This window comes from Hoplias malabaricus, chromosome 6 (genome assembly GCF_029633855.1).
Source record: "Hoplias malabaricus isolate fHopMal1 chromosome 6, fHopMal1.hap1, whole genome shotgun sequence".
In the NCBI taxonomy this organism is placed as follows: Eukaryota; Metazoa; Chordata; class Actinopteri; order Characiformes; family Erythrinidae; genus Hoplias; species Hoplias malabaricus.
In genome coordinates, this window is record NC_089805.1 from 36,737,366 (window position 1) to 36,750,940 (window position 13,575).

The following is a 13,575-nucleotide window of genomic DNA, read 5'->3' on the forward strand; positions in this document are numbered from 1 at the left end:
TGCCATCATTCATGTGATCCTACTCTGTGAATGTAGCCTTCAGATGACCTGTTACCAGTTAATCCATGTTATTTCAAATGCATAACATATCTCTGTGATGTTTACCTTAATATAATGTTGACCTAAAGTTCAGAATTATTATCATTAACAATAAGACTACATTAATATTGGAAATATATACACTTTCATGTGGACATCAGCAGCAATTCTTTATTCTGTGTGAAAATTTCATGATGAGCAGACAAATAGAAATGCCCCAAAATTGCTTGGAATTATATCTTTTTGCATTTACTAATTTTGAAATATAGTAAAATATTTTGCCTTCTCATGGTGGTACTTTTTATGGGTGATGACAGAGTATAAATAGCTACATATATGTAATGTGTAATATAAATATAACTATGTAATTTGTCATTTGTTCCAAAATATAAAAACTATAAATATGAAAACCAACGGAATATAGTTGAACAGTAGTGTGATGTTAACCAGAAATCTTTTTTGTAGGTATTTTCTTGGGTGTAACATTGTGAGTGCAAGTCAAAACAGTGCCAAATGTGCAGTTGGATCAATGTTTGTGTGTCTGAGTATCATTGTGCTGGATGATTGCAGATTTGTTCCCCGGCAGAGAAGAGGGCCATTGATAAGATGATAGATTCTGGACCCCAGCTGGCTGGATCGATGGAGTACAATGTGGTCCTCAGTGAGTGTCATATCCGCTCACGAGACTGTGGAGCGTGGCCTGACAGGAATCCACTTAAATGAACAACAGTTAGAAATAATGAGACATCTCATTGCCATGTGGTGCAGACAGGCACCATTAGAGCCATCATGTAGTCTGAATAGGGATGAAGGCTAATAGAACAGGCTAATAGAGCTGCTGTAGGTATCAGATGTACAGAGGAGTTTTATAATCCAAGTTTGTTGTCCACAATGTATTATAGCTTTGAATAAACAGCCGGAAATGCTCAATCATTTTAAGTGGGCTTGAGAATGAGCATTTTCCAATCATATATTGGTGGCTCACAAATGTGAATATCATTTTAAAGTATTCTGTTTATGATCATTAAGGTGTAAAATCTGAAGGAGTTTTCTTTGGCCAATATGTTTCTGGACAAACATAGCCAATTGCTTGATTGGACAGGTATTTACTACACACTGTATCATTAGTGATAAAGAGGGTGGTTTGCATTCTCATGGACTGGACTCAATGAGTAACCGTAGTTGTTATGGATAGCCGGTTGCTGATTGGATCATAAACGGCCACAGAAACCTTAGTGTTGAGGTGTAGGATTCAGCAGAATTTTGTGGCTGCAGGTAGGAAGAGAGTGTGGTGTGCTCTATGTGAAGCTCTAAAGGATATTTTACATCTTATTCTGTGTATGATTATAACTACAGTTATTAATGATAAATATCAAACATATAAATAAAATATTTTATCAACAGTTTTGTCACTGTTTTATAAAGCAGAGCATTTTTAATGAATACGTTTAAATGACACATACATAACTTCATCATGGCAACTGACATAAACCTCCATAAACATTTATACATTTTCTGTACTACTTGAAGTAGTAGCACTGGTGTCATGTTGTTTTACCCTTAATTATACAGAATTTTTTTTGTTTACTTCATTTTAAAGGTCTGTACAACAGGGGCTATATATATCTTGATGTGCCCATTTCAGATGACAGTTGCATATCAGGTATGTAGTCATCCACTGATTTTATTTTAAACCTCTCCATTAATTTGCTGTATGAGACCAGGTGCTGTATACGGAGTGTCATCCATTTAAAAGGTTTTAGCTCTGCCCCTGAAGTGTTTCTCTTAGCCACAGGTTGTGTGAAATAGCATCCGTGGGCGAAGTTCATCCATAGGGGAGAATAGGATAATAACAAACCCATTTGGAGCAATGGCAGCGAAAACATTTGAGCTGCAGAAACACTGAGTTGCCCAAGGGAAATGTCAGATACATCCTTTTGTTCTGATCCATTCACAGTGCCACCTTTGGAAGGCTTTGTCATGAACAGGGTACAGGGAGATTATTTCGAGACACTCTTGTACAAAATCTTTGTGTCCATTGATGAGCAGACTACAGTGTCCGAGGTATGCATTAAAAGTTTAATGAGGCAATTAATTTTAACCATGTTTTTAAATTTCACTTTACAATTCTCACTGGTGATCATTTTTTTTTATCTCTTTAAGAAACTCTGATTATTTTCCTTTGACTAACATATTGTTATTTTGATTTTCAGCTGGCTAATGTACTGGAGATTGACTTGGGCCTTGTGAAGGTATGTATTTTGATGTTGTTTTTATTTTGTGGTGCATATAATGCAAACATGCATTCTCACTGACAGAAAAAGGCAAATACTGAACTGACTCCCTCTTATTGCTAGTGACAGAATGAGATGGCAATTTTCTCAGCCCAATGCACTTTTAATGGTGGCAAAATAAGCCCATCTTTGGGTCTCTGGTGCAGTCTGTGCAAAATGAGGACAGCTTTACTATGTTCATTCTAAATAGGATGACAAACAAATTTTCTTTGTAGCTATTTCATCAGACACAGTGGAAAACAAGTTTGTTTTGGTACATCATGATCACACAATTCTTTTTAATTAAAAAGGCAAATTCAAAGAGGCTCAAAGGACCTGATTTTTACAAATGAATTTATTTTTACTCGAGGCTGTCAATATTCATTTTCATTACATCTTGATATTTTCCTAAGACGGATAGAATATAACATGCTCACTCCCCCCAGCCATCTAATCCCATTAGTATGAATCCATTTATTCAGTTCTGTTGATGGCGCTGGATATTACTGAATAAACACCACTGTGTGTTTTTGTGAGTCACTGTGCCAAAAACACCACATCCCTTCTCATATGCAATGCAGAACCTACTTTTAAAAAGCCCCAAATTGGCAGTATTTATGTAATATATGCAGCCTTTATGTAAATTGTACATAAATTGAACCACAGGCTTTGTCAGGTCATATCCAACACTCCCTATGGCATGGCCACAGACAGAGAAAATGGTCTTGAACTGAACTGCTGCCTGAATCCCATCTAGCCTGACCTAGTTTTCCCTAGCACTATTCTATCTGTCGGAGGGGCCAACACAATTTTATCTCCATGTGTGAATGTTCTCCAATTTTCCTTTCCATTCCTCCTCTACTAGCATCATTTTAGGACTCTGGGCTTCTGAATGCTGCTATACACGGAGCAAGAGTTTGAGAGAAGTTACCTTTTGCCAGATTTTGCAGAGTAATAAAATTATTATTGTACTTGGTTGGCATGACTTTAATGTTATGTCATGATGATGAAATGTTACAGAAGTTGATTGTGTTTATATGTTAAAAATGAAAAGTGTGTGTAGGTGTACAGTTTCCAAATAATTCTTTCTCTTATAACTGACTGTCAGTAATCAGTTATCAGTTTATAACGGTCAAACCTAAAATCAAAGATACCCCATTGAAATATCATACTTTGTTTGGGCTATGGTATTTTGTACTGATTGGTAGGGACATCAATAAATGTGTCTGTGAAATATATATTAAAGTTGTCAGTAGTTATGTAAACTAATGACAGTTATATGTCCATGCTTATATCACCAACAAACAAGTTAACCCGATGACTAACTGTAACATAAATGCTATGATTAGGGTTGTGGCTCAACCGCAGTATCTCTGTTCAGCCATCTAAATTTACCCATCCATGTGTGATTTCCTTACACCGCTTTACATCACACTTGCCATTTTAAAACAAAGATGATATAGTTGTTTAATTGCTAGCCGTTTTTGATATGGCACACAATCATAGTCATCAAGATATATTTCTAAAGACCACTGTTTTAGCTCCATGCTTGGTGTTTAAGTGTGAATATTTAGCTGAACCACTTAATTACTGATCTTCATATTTACAATTAAGAAACATCCCCTAAAATATAAAATTATCTCTAAATCTAATCATTTTGGTTGATCATATATTTATTTGTTAATAATCTTTTAATTGTTTCCTTGTTGAAAATGACAATGAGCACTCATCCCTATGATTTCTGTTTTACTGTAAGAGTTGTAACATGTGATTCCTGGTAGGCTCCTGACTCACAGTGACCCTGAATTGGATAAACAGTTATAGACAATGATTCAAGGATTCAAGGATTTTTATTGTCAATTCCACTATATATCTAGGACACACAAGAGAATCAAAATGCCGTTTCTCTCTAACCTTACAATACAATACAATAGAATAAAACGGAGAATAGAAAGGCAGGGCTTGGGGAGGGGAGAGTAGACTATAATATCAAACATGCAAATACATTATGGAAACCATAACAATGAGCATAATTAATGAGCATCAGCCTGAGCTGTTTTGTATCCTGACTACAGAATGCAGTGTCCATGTACTGCCGGCTTGGATTTGCCATAAAGAAAGGTCAGGTGATCAGCCCAGACCAGCTGCACCCAACGTGGAAAAGTGCCCCCTCAGTCAACAGGCTAAAGTATGTCCACCAGGCCATACGGCAGTTGTTCTTAGAGACTTTTCTTGCAACTCATATTTAAGCAGTTTTTAAAATATAATAAGCACGTCCTAAAGTCTTATTTTTTGTGTATTTGTGTGTGTGTGTGTTCTATCAGGGCCACTATGGACCCTCAAAAGATGCTGCTGTCCTGGGAAGGGGGCAGTCCAGTAATGGAGGCAGGTTCCTCTGCTACTGACACTGACACCACCAGTTTGGAAGACCAAGGTGAGAACCCTCCCTAGAGGTGAGGGCTGATGGGTGATTAAAATAAATATTTATGTATTGCTGCAGAGTGGAAATATATAAATATTTTTTCTGGAGTCAAGATTAATAGGATGCTTATCCCCTATTTGCTGCAATAACAGGCTCTACTCCTCTGTGAAGGGTTTGTACTAGATGGTGAATCAAGGATTTGAATGCATTCAGCTTACAAGCTCACAAGAGAATTAGTGGTGTCAGGTATTGCAGCTAGATTATTAGCTCTAGATTACTAAAATTAAACCACTCCTGTTTTTCCCAAAAGTATTAAATGGAGCTTCGTTACCCAGTTGCAGATCTCTTGGCATTGGGTGTTCCATCATTTTGATCTATGAATTTCCACATTATACCAGGTGAATGTGCCATTGAACGTGTCCAAACTGCGTGGACCTTAAAGTACCTGAATGATCTAAATACAGTGTTTGTCTGTATACATTTGGGCTACACGTTTAATGCAGTAAATGTGGAAAATATTTAAGACTGCTGAATGCTTTTGCATGACACTGAATATCCAGTGTTCATCTTCATACATCAGGGATCGACAATTAAGCTTATCTTTATTAATCATTTGTTTTTTGTTGTTGTATTTTTAAGATATTGACATTGGGTACAAATCCTGTATTTATTTGTTTCAGACAATGCAAGTGTGAGTAGTCTAAGTATTCCGGTGGCTCCAACCAAGAGAATCGCCTTTCTGTTTGATTCCACCCTCACTGCCTTTCTCATGATGGGCAACCTTTCACCAGTAAGTGACATACGCCTTCATAATAATAATACAGTCTGTTTAACAAAACTCAAATCTTGATTTTTACATTCTTTCTTTTTGTCTTACCAATGCCTACTGTTAGTTGAGCTGGGAAGCTGAGGGCATGTTTGTGTATTTCAGAATCTAAAGAGCCATGCAGTGACCATGTTTGAGGTGGGGAAGCTGTCTGATGAGACCCTGGACAGCTTTTTGATGGAGCTGGAGAAGGTAAAGCCCTCATTACCAGACACCATGGGAACAGAGGCTCACACAGGAGAAAAACAATCTCATCCTCTGTGCTCTCACTTGGGGACAGGGGCCACCGCCGGGGAGGCCCGCAGACTGATTATGCAAGAACACACATACACACACACACACGCACACTCCTGTTCAACTCTGGCTCCACATTCTTATCACATTCAAGCATTAGGAGTCAACATATAGGTCTAAATCCAATCTTTTTCATTCATCCATTATAACACCTTGACAGTGTTGTGTATGTTAAATGAGACGTTTTTTTGTTGTGTGTAGGTGGAAAGTACCGCAGAAGGAGAAGCTCAGAGGTATTTTGATCATGCACTGACGCTCAGGAATACAATCCTCTTTCTGCGATACAACAAAGAGCTCACCCCTGACCAGGGCCCTGACATACCAAACATAGGTAATGCAACAGAAGAACTGTCTCCGTATTAGCAATGTTGTAGTGAATTTTAACTGAATATATCAGAAATATATTATACAAACAAAAAAAATGTTTTAAATAGTTCACACAAAACTCTTTAAGCCTCCTGTGAAGATGCTCTGTGACCTATGAAGGCCCGGAAGGATTTCTCACACTATTTAAGCAATAACCCAATTTTCCAATAACAATACCAAATATTTCTGTAAATCGTAATTCACATTTGGTTTCATTTTCACATATAAGAACAAACTGTATAACTCTAACAAGTGTGTGTTTATGTTTCCCTCCAGGCTTGCCTCTGGACCTGCTCCGCTGTGAGAGTCTGCTGGGATTGGATCCTGCCACCTGCAGTCGTGTGCTCAACAAGAACTACAAACTGCTGGTTTCCATGGCACCGCTAAGCAACGAGATCCGGCCAATCAGCAGCTGTACACCTCAGGTAGACCCCGCCTTTCCCGAAGGCTGTATTGAGATCCACAGGCAGAATGTGATGAGATTCTCATTCATGGTGTGTGTGTGAGTGTGAATTGGTGTACCAGTTTGCTGCCATAAATTTTGTGAAAATATTTAGAAAAGTTTAGCTTTTATATCTTGCATAAAATTGCCTTTTCCAGGACATTTTTGTCAATGGCTAGCAAGCTTTTTTAACTGCTATTCTATGTGCTCACTTTGTATTCTACCAGTTCTACATTACCAGTCTTTTTACCTATAAGATTTTAGAAAAAAAAAAAACAAAGTAACATTTATTTACCTATTACTTCAATTTTATTTTATTATATAACAATATAATAGTAATATACTGTAACTTATATAATAAATATGTACCAGCTAGAACATACAAGAAAAAACATTAAATGTAAATTGATGAATTAAATATTTAAATTGTAGTTCTGTTTCTGCATGAAGCACAGAGATTTGGATCTTTGTCTATCTTTAGAAACAGAAAACTATATGCCAGATTCATAGTTGGAGGCAAAGTATTGGAGGAAAGAGATTCTTTGTATCCTGCTTGGAGAATAGGAGCAAGCTTATCTAGGATATTTATATATATATATATATATATATATATATATATATACATACAATAGGAAACCCAGCAGGACCAGGTGCTTTATTGGTTAACATTGCTCTAATAGAATGGGTAATCTCCTTAAACCTCAGGGGTGAATAGAGATCAACTGCAACACTCTGATCTACATTAGGAATGGTCAGGCCCTCAAAAAATGGGTACAATTCAATATTGTCTAACAGTCTTGGATGTACAGAGATTAGAGACCAGTTGATCTGAGCACAGCTCTCCCTTTGAGAATTTGCAGTATTAACCGAGACACAGCCTGTCTCTTTAGTTGAGGACCTAGAGGCCTAGATGGTCAACAATTGCTTTTCTACTCCAGATGTTGTGAGGAGATTGAATTTTATCTGTAGATTGAGATGGCCTTGAAGTAGTAGAGAAGGTATTGACTTTAATTGCAATTAGCTTGTCCATTATTGTCTGCAATAATGATCAATAAATTCTGTAAATTTATGTTAAAATTGTTTATACATGAGGACATAAATACATTAAAGGCATCTGTTGACTGTTGATATGTTTCTGAATGAAATACAATAAATTTCTCTCAAGTGCACCACTCTTTATTGCAGAAAATAATTACTGTAATGTTTTACTTTGTAATCTTTTACATCTAACACATTGCACTACTGTTTGTCTTGTGGCTAATTGTGGTTGTTGAAGAAGCAAAAGAAAAGGAAAAAAATAGATTTTCTTTCTTCTAGCACATCGGGCCAGCCATCCCAGAGGTCAGCTCTATTTGGTTTAAACTGTACTTGTACCATGTGACTGGTCAAGGCCCTCCTTCTCTACTGCTGTCTAAGGGCTCCAGGCTCCGGAAACTTCCAGATATCTTCCAGGCCAGTCTCATACATCTATAAACAGTATCATTCAATTTGATATTTTTTTGGTTCTTAAATATGAGATGTGGAACCCAGATGAATATGGGTTGTTTTAAATGCGTTTTCTTTTTATTAGGCCTATGATAGGCTCCTGATCACCTCCTGGGGTCACGACCCTGGTGTAGTGCCCACATCAAATGTGCTCACTATGCTGAATGATGCCTTGACTCACTCTGCGGTGCTCATTCAGGTAATGAACTGACAGCGACAAAGACGCACACACGTATGTGCATATGTCTGACTATAACGAAACAGAAAACGAAAAGAGAAAATAAATATTTCTACAAAATGTAAATATTTGAGACATGGAAAAATGTCTTTATTGAGATCCCATTGGAAAAAATACTGACACCCTGTTATTTTATTTGAAATAAAAATCCAATATTAGTTTGTTTGTGATGAAATATACACTCAATACATGTAATTAAAAAATAATAATCAAAAACACAACAACAAATACAAAGTAAGGATTTGATAGGACATCAACAATATACTTTTTGAAGAGGTTCGAAAAGTTTTACAGAGTTCACTCTTTTGACAGAAGGTCATTTCTTTGCTTCCACAGGGTCATGGCATGCATGGCCATGGGGAGACAGTTTATATCCCATTTCCTTTTGATGAGGAAGACCTGAAAGGAGGTAGGTCAGTTTCAGGGCCTATATATTGTCACACGTCAAAGAGACTGTCTCCTAAACTGACTCCTCTCTAATATCTCTGTTCTGTAGAGTTCTCCTATTCTAACATGTGTGTGCACAAGGCCCTGAAGATCCTGCGTGATAAAGTAGATTTGGAGCATCAGTGCGGCTACATCACCATGCTGAACTGCAACAACCGGCACCGCCGCAGGCCCAGTGATGCTGATGCAGGAGGTGAGAGCCACACTGCCATCGTTATCTATCCATTGCCCTATCTATAGCCTGCCTGATTAAGAAAAGACCTTTAAAACAATCATTAGCCAGTACTTGGGAACTTATCGACAGTTGTACCAATTTCATTAGAAAGAGAATAACAGTCTACGTTTGCTTCTGTCTTTTATTAGGGTATGTTTGTTTGGTCCCTAAATCAATTACTCTTTTAATCTCCCTGTTTGAGTTTGATTACATCACTAATCTGGCTCCATTGTGCATACAACCCTGAGTGCATTAAGTGTTCTCTTTTTCAGGAGACTCTGAGTTTGGTACAGGGTTTGATGGCAATGGAAGCAATGAGTCTTTTGAACTGGTCACTGAGGAGAACAATGGGGATGGAAGTAAGAGGCAGGGAACAGAAGGTATGCAATGAGAGATTACCAACTTATTCAACTGTGAAACAAGAGATTTTACTCTATGAGAAATAGCAGTCTAAATACTATAATCTCATTTCCATCTACCTTTGTAGTGTCTTCCAGTGAAGATGAGTGGGTGCCTCTGGAGCTGTGCTTTGGAATGCCCCTCTTCAGCTCTGAGCTAAACCATAAAGTATGTCAGAGGATTGTCTCACACAAACTCTGTAGCAAAGACAGGTAATTTCTAATTCAGAAGCTCTGCATATATTGTAATAGACAAAACATATCAGTTTGTATGATGATTAAATGTGAGATGTTGTGCTCCTGTCCCTCAGTCTTCAAGAACTACTACATTCCAGCAGAAAACTGTCCTTGAAAGTTCTGAGCTTTGTCCAGTCTTTCCAGGTAATGCTGAAGGATCAATGGAAAAATAGCATAAAATCACATCACAGGAAATAAAGTAGATAAAAGTAGTTAGAATCTAACCAGCTAAATATTTCCTCCATCATTATTCAATTTTTTGGTTGAACTTCCTGTATTCCTTCCTGTATGATTCTGAAGTACAGGCCTATAGCTGATGATAAAGAAAATACTGTATAAAAGTAAAGAATATGTAACAATTTTTAGGCATTTGCTTAAAGCATCAAATCTATTACATTTTTCTACTTCAATACTCCATCCACATTTTCAGTAGATATCTGACTAGTACCATCTGGTACCGGTTTCACATCACTGTTTCTGTTCCTGTGTTACTACTTAGCGCCGGTATGTAGCAAAGTGTTAGGTGTGGTGTTTCCATAAATTTGGATTCTCATTAACACTGGTCTCAACTACAGGTGTTACAAAAGACAGATGAGAAGTTCTAACTGATGTCTGACACAGCCAGAGTTGAAATAAGAAAGCATTACTTAGTATTGTACCCATTATATATATATTATTTTCATATTTTCCCTGTATATGAGATTTTGGGTTTATTTATGCATATTTTAGACTTGTGAAATTACGCTTTGTCACCTTAAAGGGTACGGTTTTTCTCCAACTCTATGTTCTCCTCCTGGTTGGATATCGTGTGTTTTCTGTCGTTCTCTAAGCATTTATTTTTTATCCTCTCTGTAGGATTGCGGCCAGTCTGCAGACCCTGACAGTGGGGTATCTGGGCCCCTCAGCCAGCCCCCGGCAGAATCTGGTGTTCCACTTCCTGCCGTCAACCTCCTATTTAAAGATGGGCAACTGAAAGAGTGGAGTGGCCGAGCTCCACCCTCCCTCCACATCTCCACTGTACAGAGAGACCAGCCCACATAAAACCACGCCCTCAAGAAAGCAACCATCTCAAACCATCTCTATTTTTCTTCACCCCATATCCCACCCACCTTGATCAGTTCTTGAATTACCAGTATTACTGTCTTGGCTCTGCATCACACTAAAGCCAGCATTTCAAAGCACATACAAAATCTGGACATGTTCAGAGCCGAGAGTAACACTAATGCTGATTCAGTGAGAAGAGTTTGATCACAAGTCCTAACCTCTCATATTCTCAATCATCAGAAATCACATCACCCAATGAGATTGTTCAAAATACATATACAAAATATTCTCACTTTAGTGTGACTTGTTACATGTAAATGGACTTTGCTTGAAAAACAAAACAACAAAACAGGACCAATCCTGTGGTCGGATGAAGTCACCCAGGTCTCTTGTACTTTCCTCTTTGTACTGTCATGTTGTGTGGCCTGATGCATGATTTCATTGCACAAAATCTCAAAAAGCTGACAAAACTGATTTTGCTGGGTCTGCAACCATGAAAATGGGGTTTTTCTTTTTGCACAACACCTGTGGATGATTTTCAGTTGTGTTTTTCTGTCTGTTCTCACAGTTCATTGGTTGGGATCTAGGTATAGATTTAGGCATTGCTTTCTTTTCACTTGGAATCTGTTTGTTTGGGTAACCACAGAGAGCATAGGAGCACAACATGCTTATACATGTATTCTTCACTGTGTGGTAACACCAAAGAATAATAATTTTCATTCATTTTATAATTTGAATTTCTTTTTATTGCAGTTTTAGTACGTTTTTATTTTGCTGCCTTATAAATGAGTTGCTTAGCACCCAGTAGACTGCAATCAGCTTTGTGCTTGTACTCCTGTGATTTGAGGCACTTTCATTGGCCAGTTGAAGGAAAACTCATTTGGACTGAGTTTACAGCTTCGGTTTTGGTAGTCCAGAGGGTACTAAGAGCCAATCTCAAACGAATACAGAGAACCATTCATCTCCTTTATGTTCATACCTAGGTGTGTTGAATATCTGTGCGGGTTTAAACCTTTGTTGTGGTTTGTAGCACTGCTACAGTCCTGAAAGCCCCTCAGTGGCCTCACCATTGTTTGTTTCCCTTTCTTTCTTGCCTTTATGAAGAATGCTGGTTGTGTTTCCCTATTTGAACACTATAGTAGTGGTTGTTGATGACAATGATGATGATTATAATGGTGTTGATGCCACTGGTAAAGGTAAATAAGAGATATTGGTGCAGCATGATGAGTGTTTAGAGATCATTCTGTGTCTAGCTGTGCATCACTCTCTCACCTTATTCCCAACCTCCTGCCCTCTCCCTCAGGTTCCTCCCTTCTATTGATCTTCTGAACCCCGTCCATTCCTCTCCTTTAGATTACAAGATCTACAAGATTCCCCTGTTCCTAACCAATCCGTCTCAGTGTTAGAGAAGAATTGCTAGTTTTATAAAGTCAACCTGCATTTTAGGAACTCCTTGTTGTAGTGTGTTTTGATGGGACCGTGAACAATGCTCTTGTAATTAAATGGATACAAAATTGACATTCCTTATCACCCCACCTCCACCACACCCACAAAAAAAGGAATACAGTATATGATATTTACCAATATGTAAAAAGTATATGATAAAAATGAATAAATAAATATGTTACAACAACCTTCGGCTAAAAAGACTTTAGGCATGCAGTCGTAGCCCAAGGCTATGTGGAGTCGAACTGTTTCCTTGGGCGCTTTCTGAATAAACCACACAACCAGGCTCATTCCCCATCTCCCCCAGCAGCTGTAATTACTACAGCAACACAAATGCACAATGTCACCAGGGGGCAGCGAGGGTCCGAAATGGGTCACGTCACCTGAGGACAGCGCATACAAATTCAGAGGCTCTTCCACAGAAAAGCATGAGATGAGACAGCACTATGGAATGTCAGCAGCAGATAAGTATGGCTGATTGTTTATCTCTGTCATCTGGTTGTGTTGGAATATTTTTCCTTACTGCAGTGCAGACTACAGATTTAACATTTTGAGTCTAAGTGCAGGTTGATAGGAGCTGTATCTCCTTGCATTGCTATGTCTTCAGAATGTTTACTTCTTATTAGTTAATGTCATGTCCTTTCTAGAGCTTCTGTTAAATGAGAGTCTCTGGGCTTAAATTCAAGTCCTTATTATTTCCAAAAGAATGCATTTGGACGTCCAATTTGGCAATCCAGATAATTAGCATATTAATATTTGCTTATCATGGGGCCGGTATAGATTTGCAGGCTAGCTTCATATTTAAATGTTCTCCAAATATATTACACCCCTGCTTCATTATATACGTTATAACCCTGATAGCCTATTTTCCTGTAAACTGAAGTTGAGTTCAAACCTTTTGATGGAAATCACAAATTGTTACTGCACAGCAGAAAATATGCCTCTATATGTGACCATAATAAAATGACCACAGTGTTATGTATCTGCAAATTGGCAGTATAGTACTTGAAAAAAATTTGCATGTGTAAAACTCAGAAAGCACCCTTACCACAAAGGTTTATCTTTGGATTTCTGACTCTAACATGGCCAGCCAATGATCAGATATTCCCTGCCAGTTTGCAAGTACATTACCAGGGACAGTGCAGTCATTTCTTTCAATAGTTTCAACGTGTTCACCTAAAGAGTGAGTCACTTCCTTTCATACATTAGTGAATAATGTCTAACATGTATCATAATTTACTGTGTAAAGTCTAACTTACCTTGTAATCATGTCTATGTGGTGTTGTTTATATGGTAGAAGATGTACTGTGTGAAATAAGCAGTTAATGCCACGGCTGAGCATTTCTGCTTTGCAACGACATGTTCCAAAGACTCTAAGGGCAGTCAGGTTTTAATGTTATAAAC

At 37.9% G+C, this 13,575-nt stretch overlaps 1 protein-coding gene across 2 annotated transcripts in view; it reads left to right on the top strand.

Annotated features, from left to right (window-relative positions):
* Positions 1–12,597, top strand: part of fam91a1 (family with sequence similarity 91 member A1) — a 24,433-nt gene extending 11,836 nt beyond the window's left edge. The window contains exons 7-24 of one of the 2 annotated variants that reach the window (XM_066674185.1): positions 610–700; positions 1,640–1,702; positions 1,997–2,103; positions 2,253–2,291; positions 4,388–4,500; positions 4,637–4,746; positions 5,415–5,524; positions 5,666–5,752; positions 6,056–6,185; positions 6,497–6,645; positions 7,980–8,114; positions 8,233–8,346; positions 8,722–8,794; positions 8,882–9,025; positions 9,319–9,426; positions 9,534–9,657; positions 9,756–9,825; positions 10,537–12,597. In XM_066674185.1, the coding sequence (XP_066530282.1) occupies positions 610–700; positions 1,640–1,702; positions 1,997–2,103; positions 2,253–2,291; positions 4,388–4,500; positions 4,637–4,746; positions 5,415–5,524; positions 5,666–5,752; positions 6,056–6,185; positions 6,497–6,645; positions 7,980–8,114; positions 8,233–8,346; positions 8,722–8,794; positions 8,882–9,025; positions 9,319–9,426; positions 9,534–9,657; positions 9,756–9,825; positions 10,537–10,722 (1,953 nt within the window). In that variant the 3' untranslated portion in view covers positions 10,723–12,597. The remainder of the gene's footprint in view (positions 1–609; positions 701–1,639; positions 1,703–1,996; positions 2,104–2,252; positions 2,292–4,387; positions 4,501–4,636; positions 4,747–5,414; positions 5,525–5,665; positions 5,753–6,055; positions 6,186–6,496; positions 6,646–7,979; positions 8,115–8,232; positions 8,347–8,721; positions 8,795–8,881; positions 9,026–9,318; positions 9,427–9,533; positions 9,658–9,755; positions 9,826–10,536) is intronic. The other variant, XM_066674186.1, reaches the window with a different exon arrangement.
* Positions 12,598–13,575: the final 978 nt, after the last annotated feature.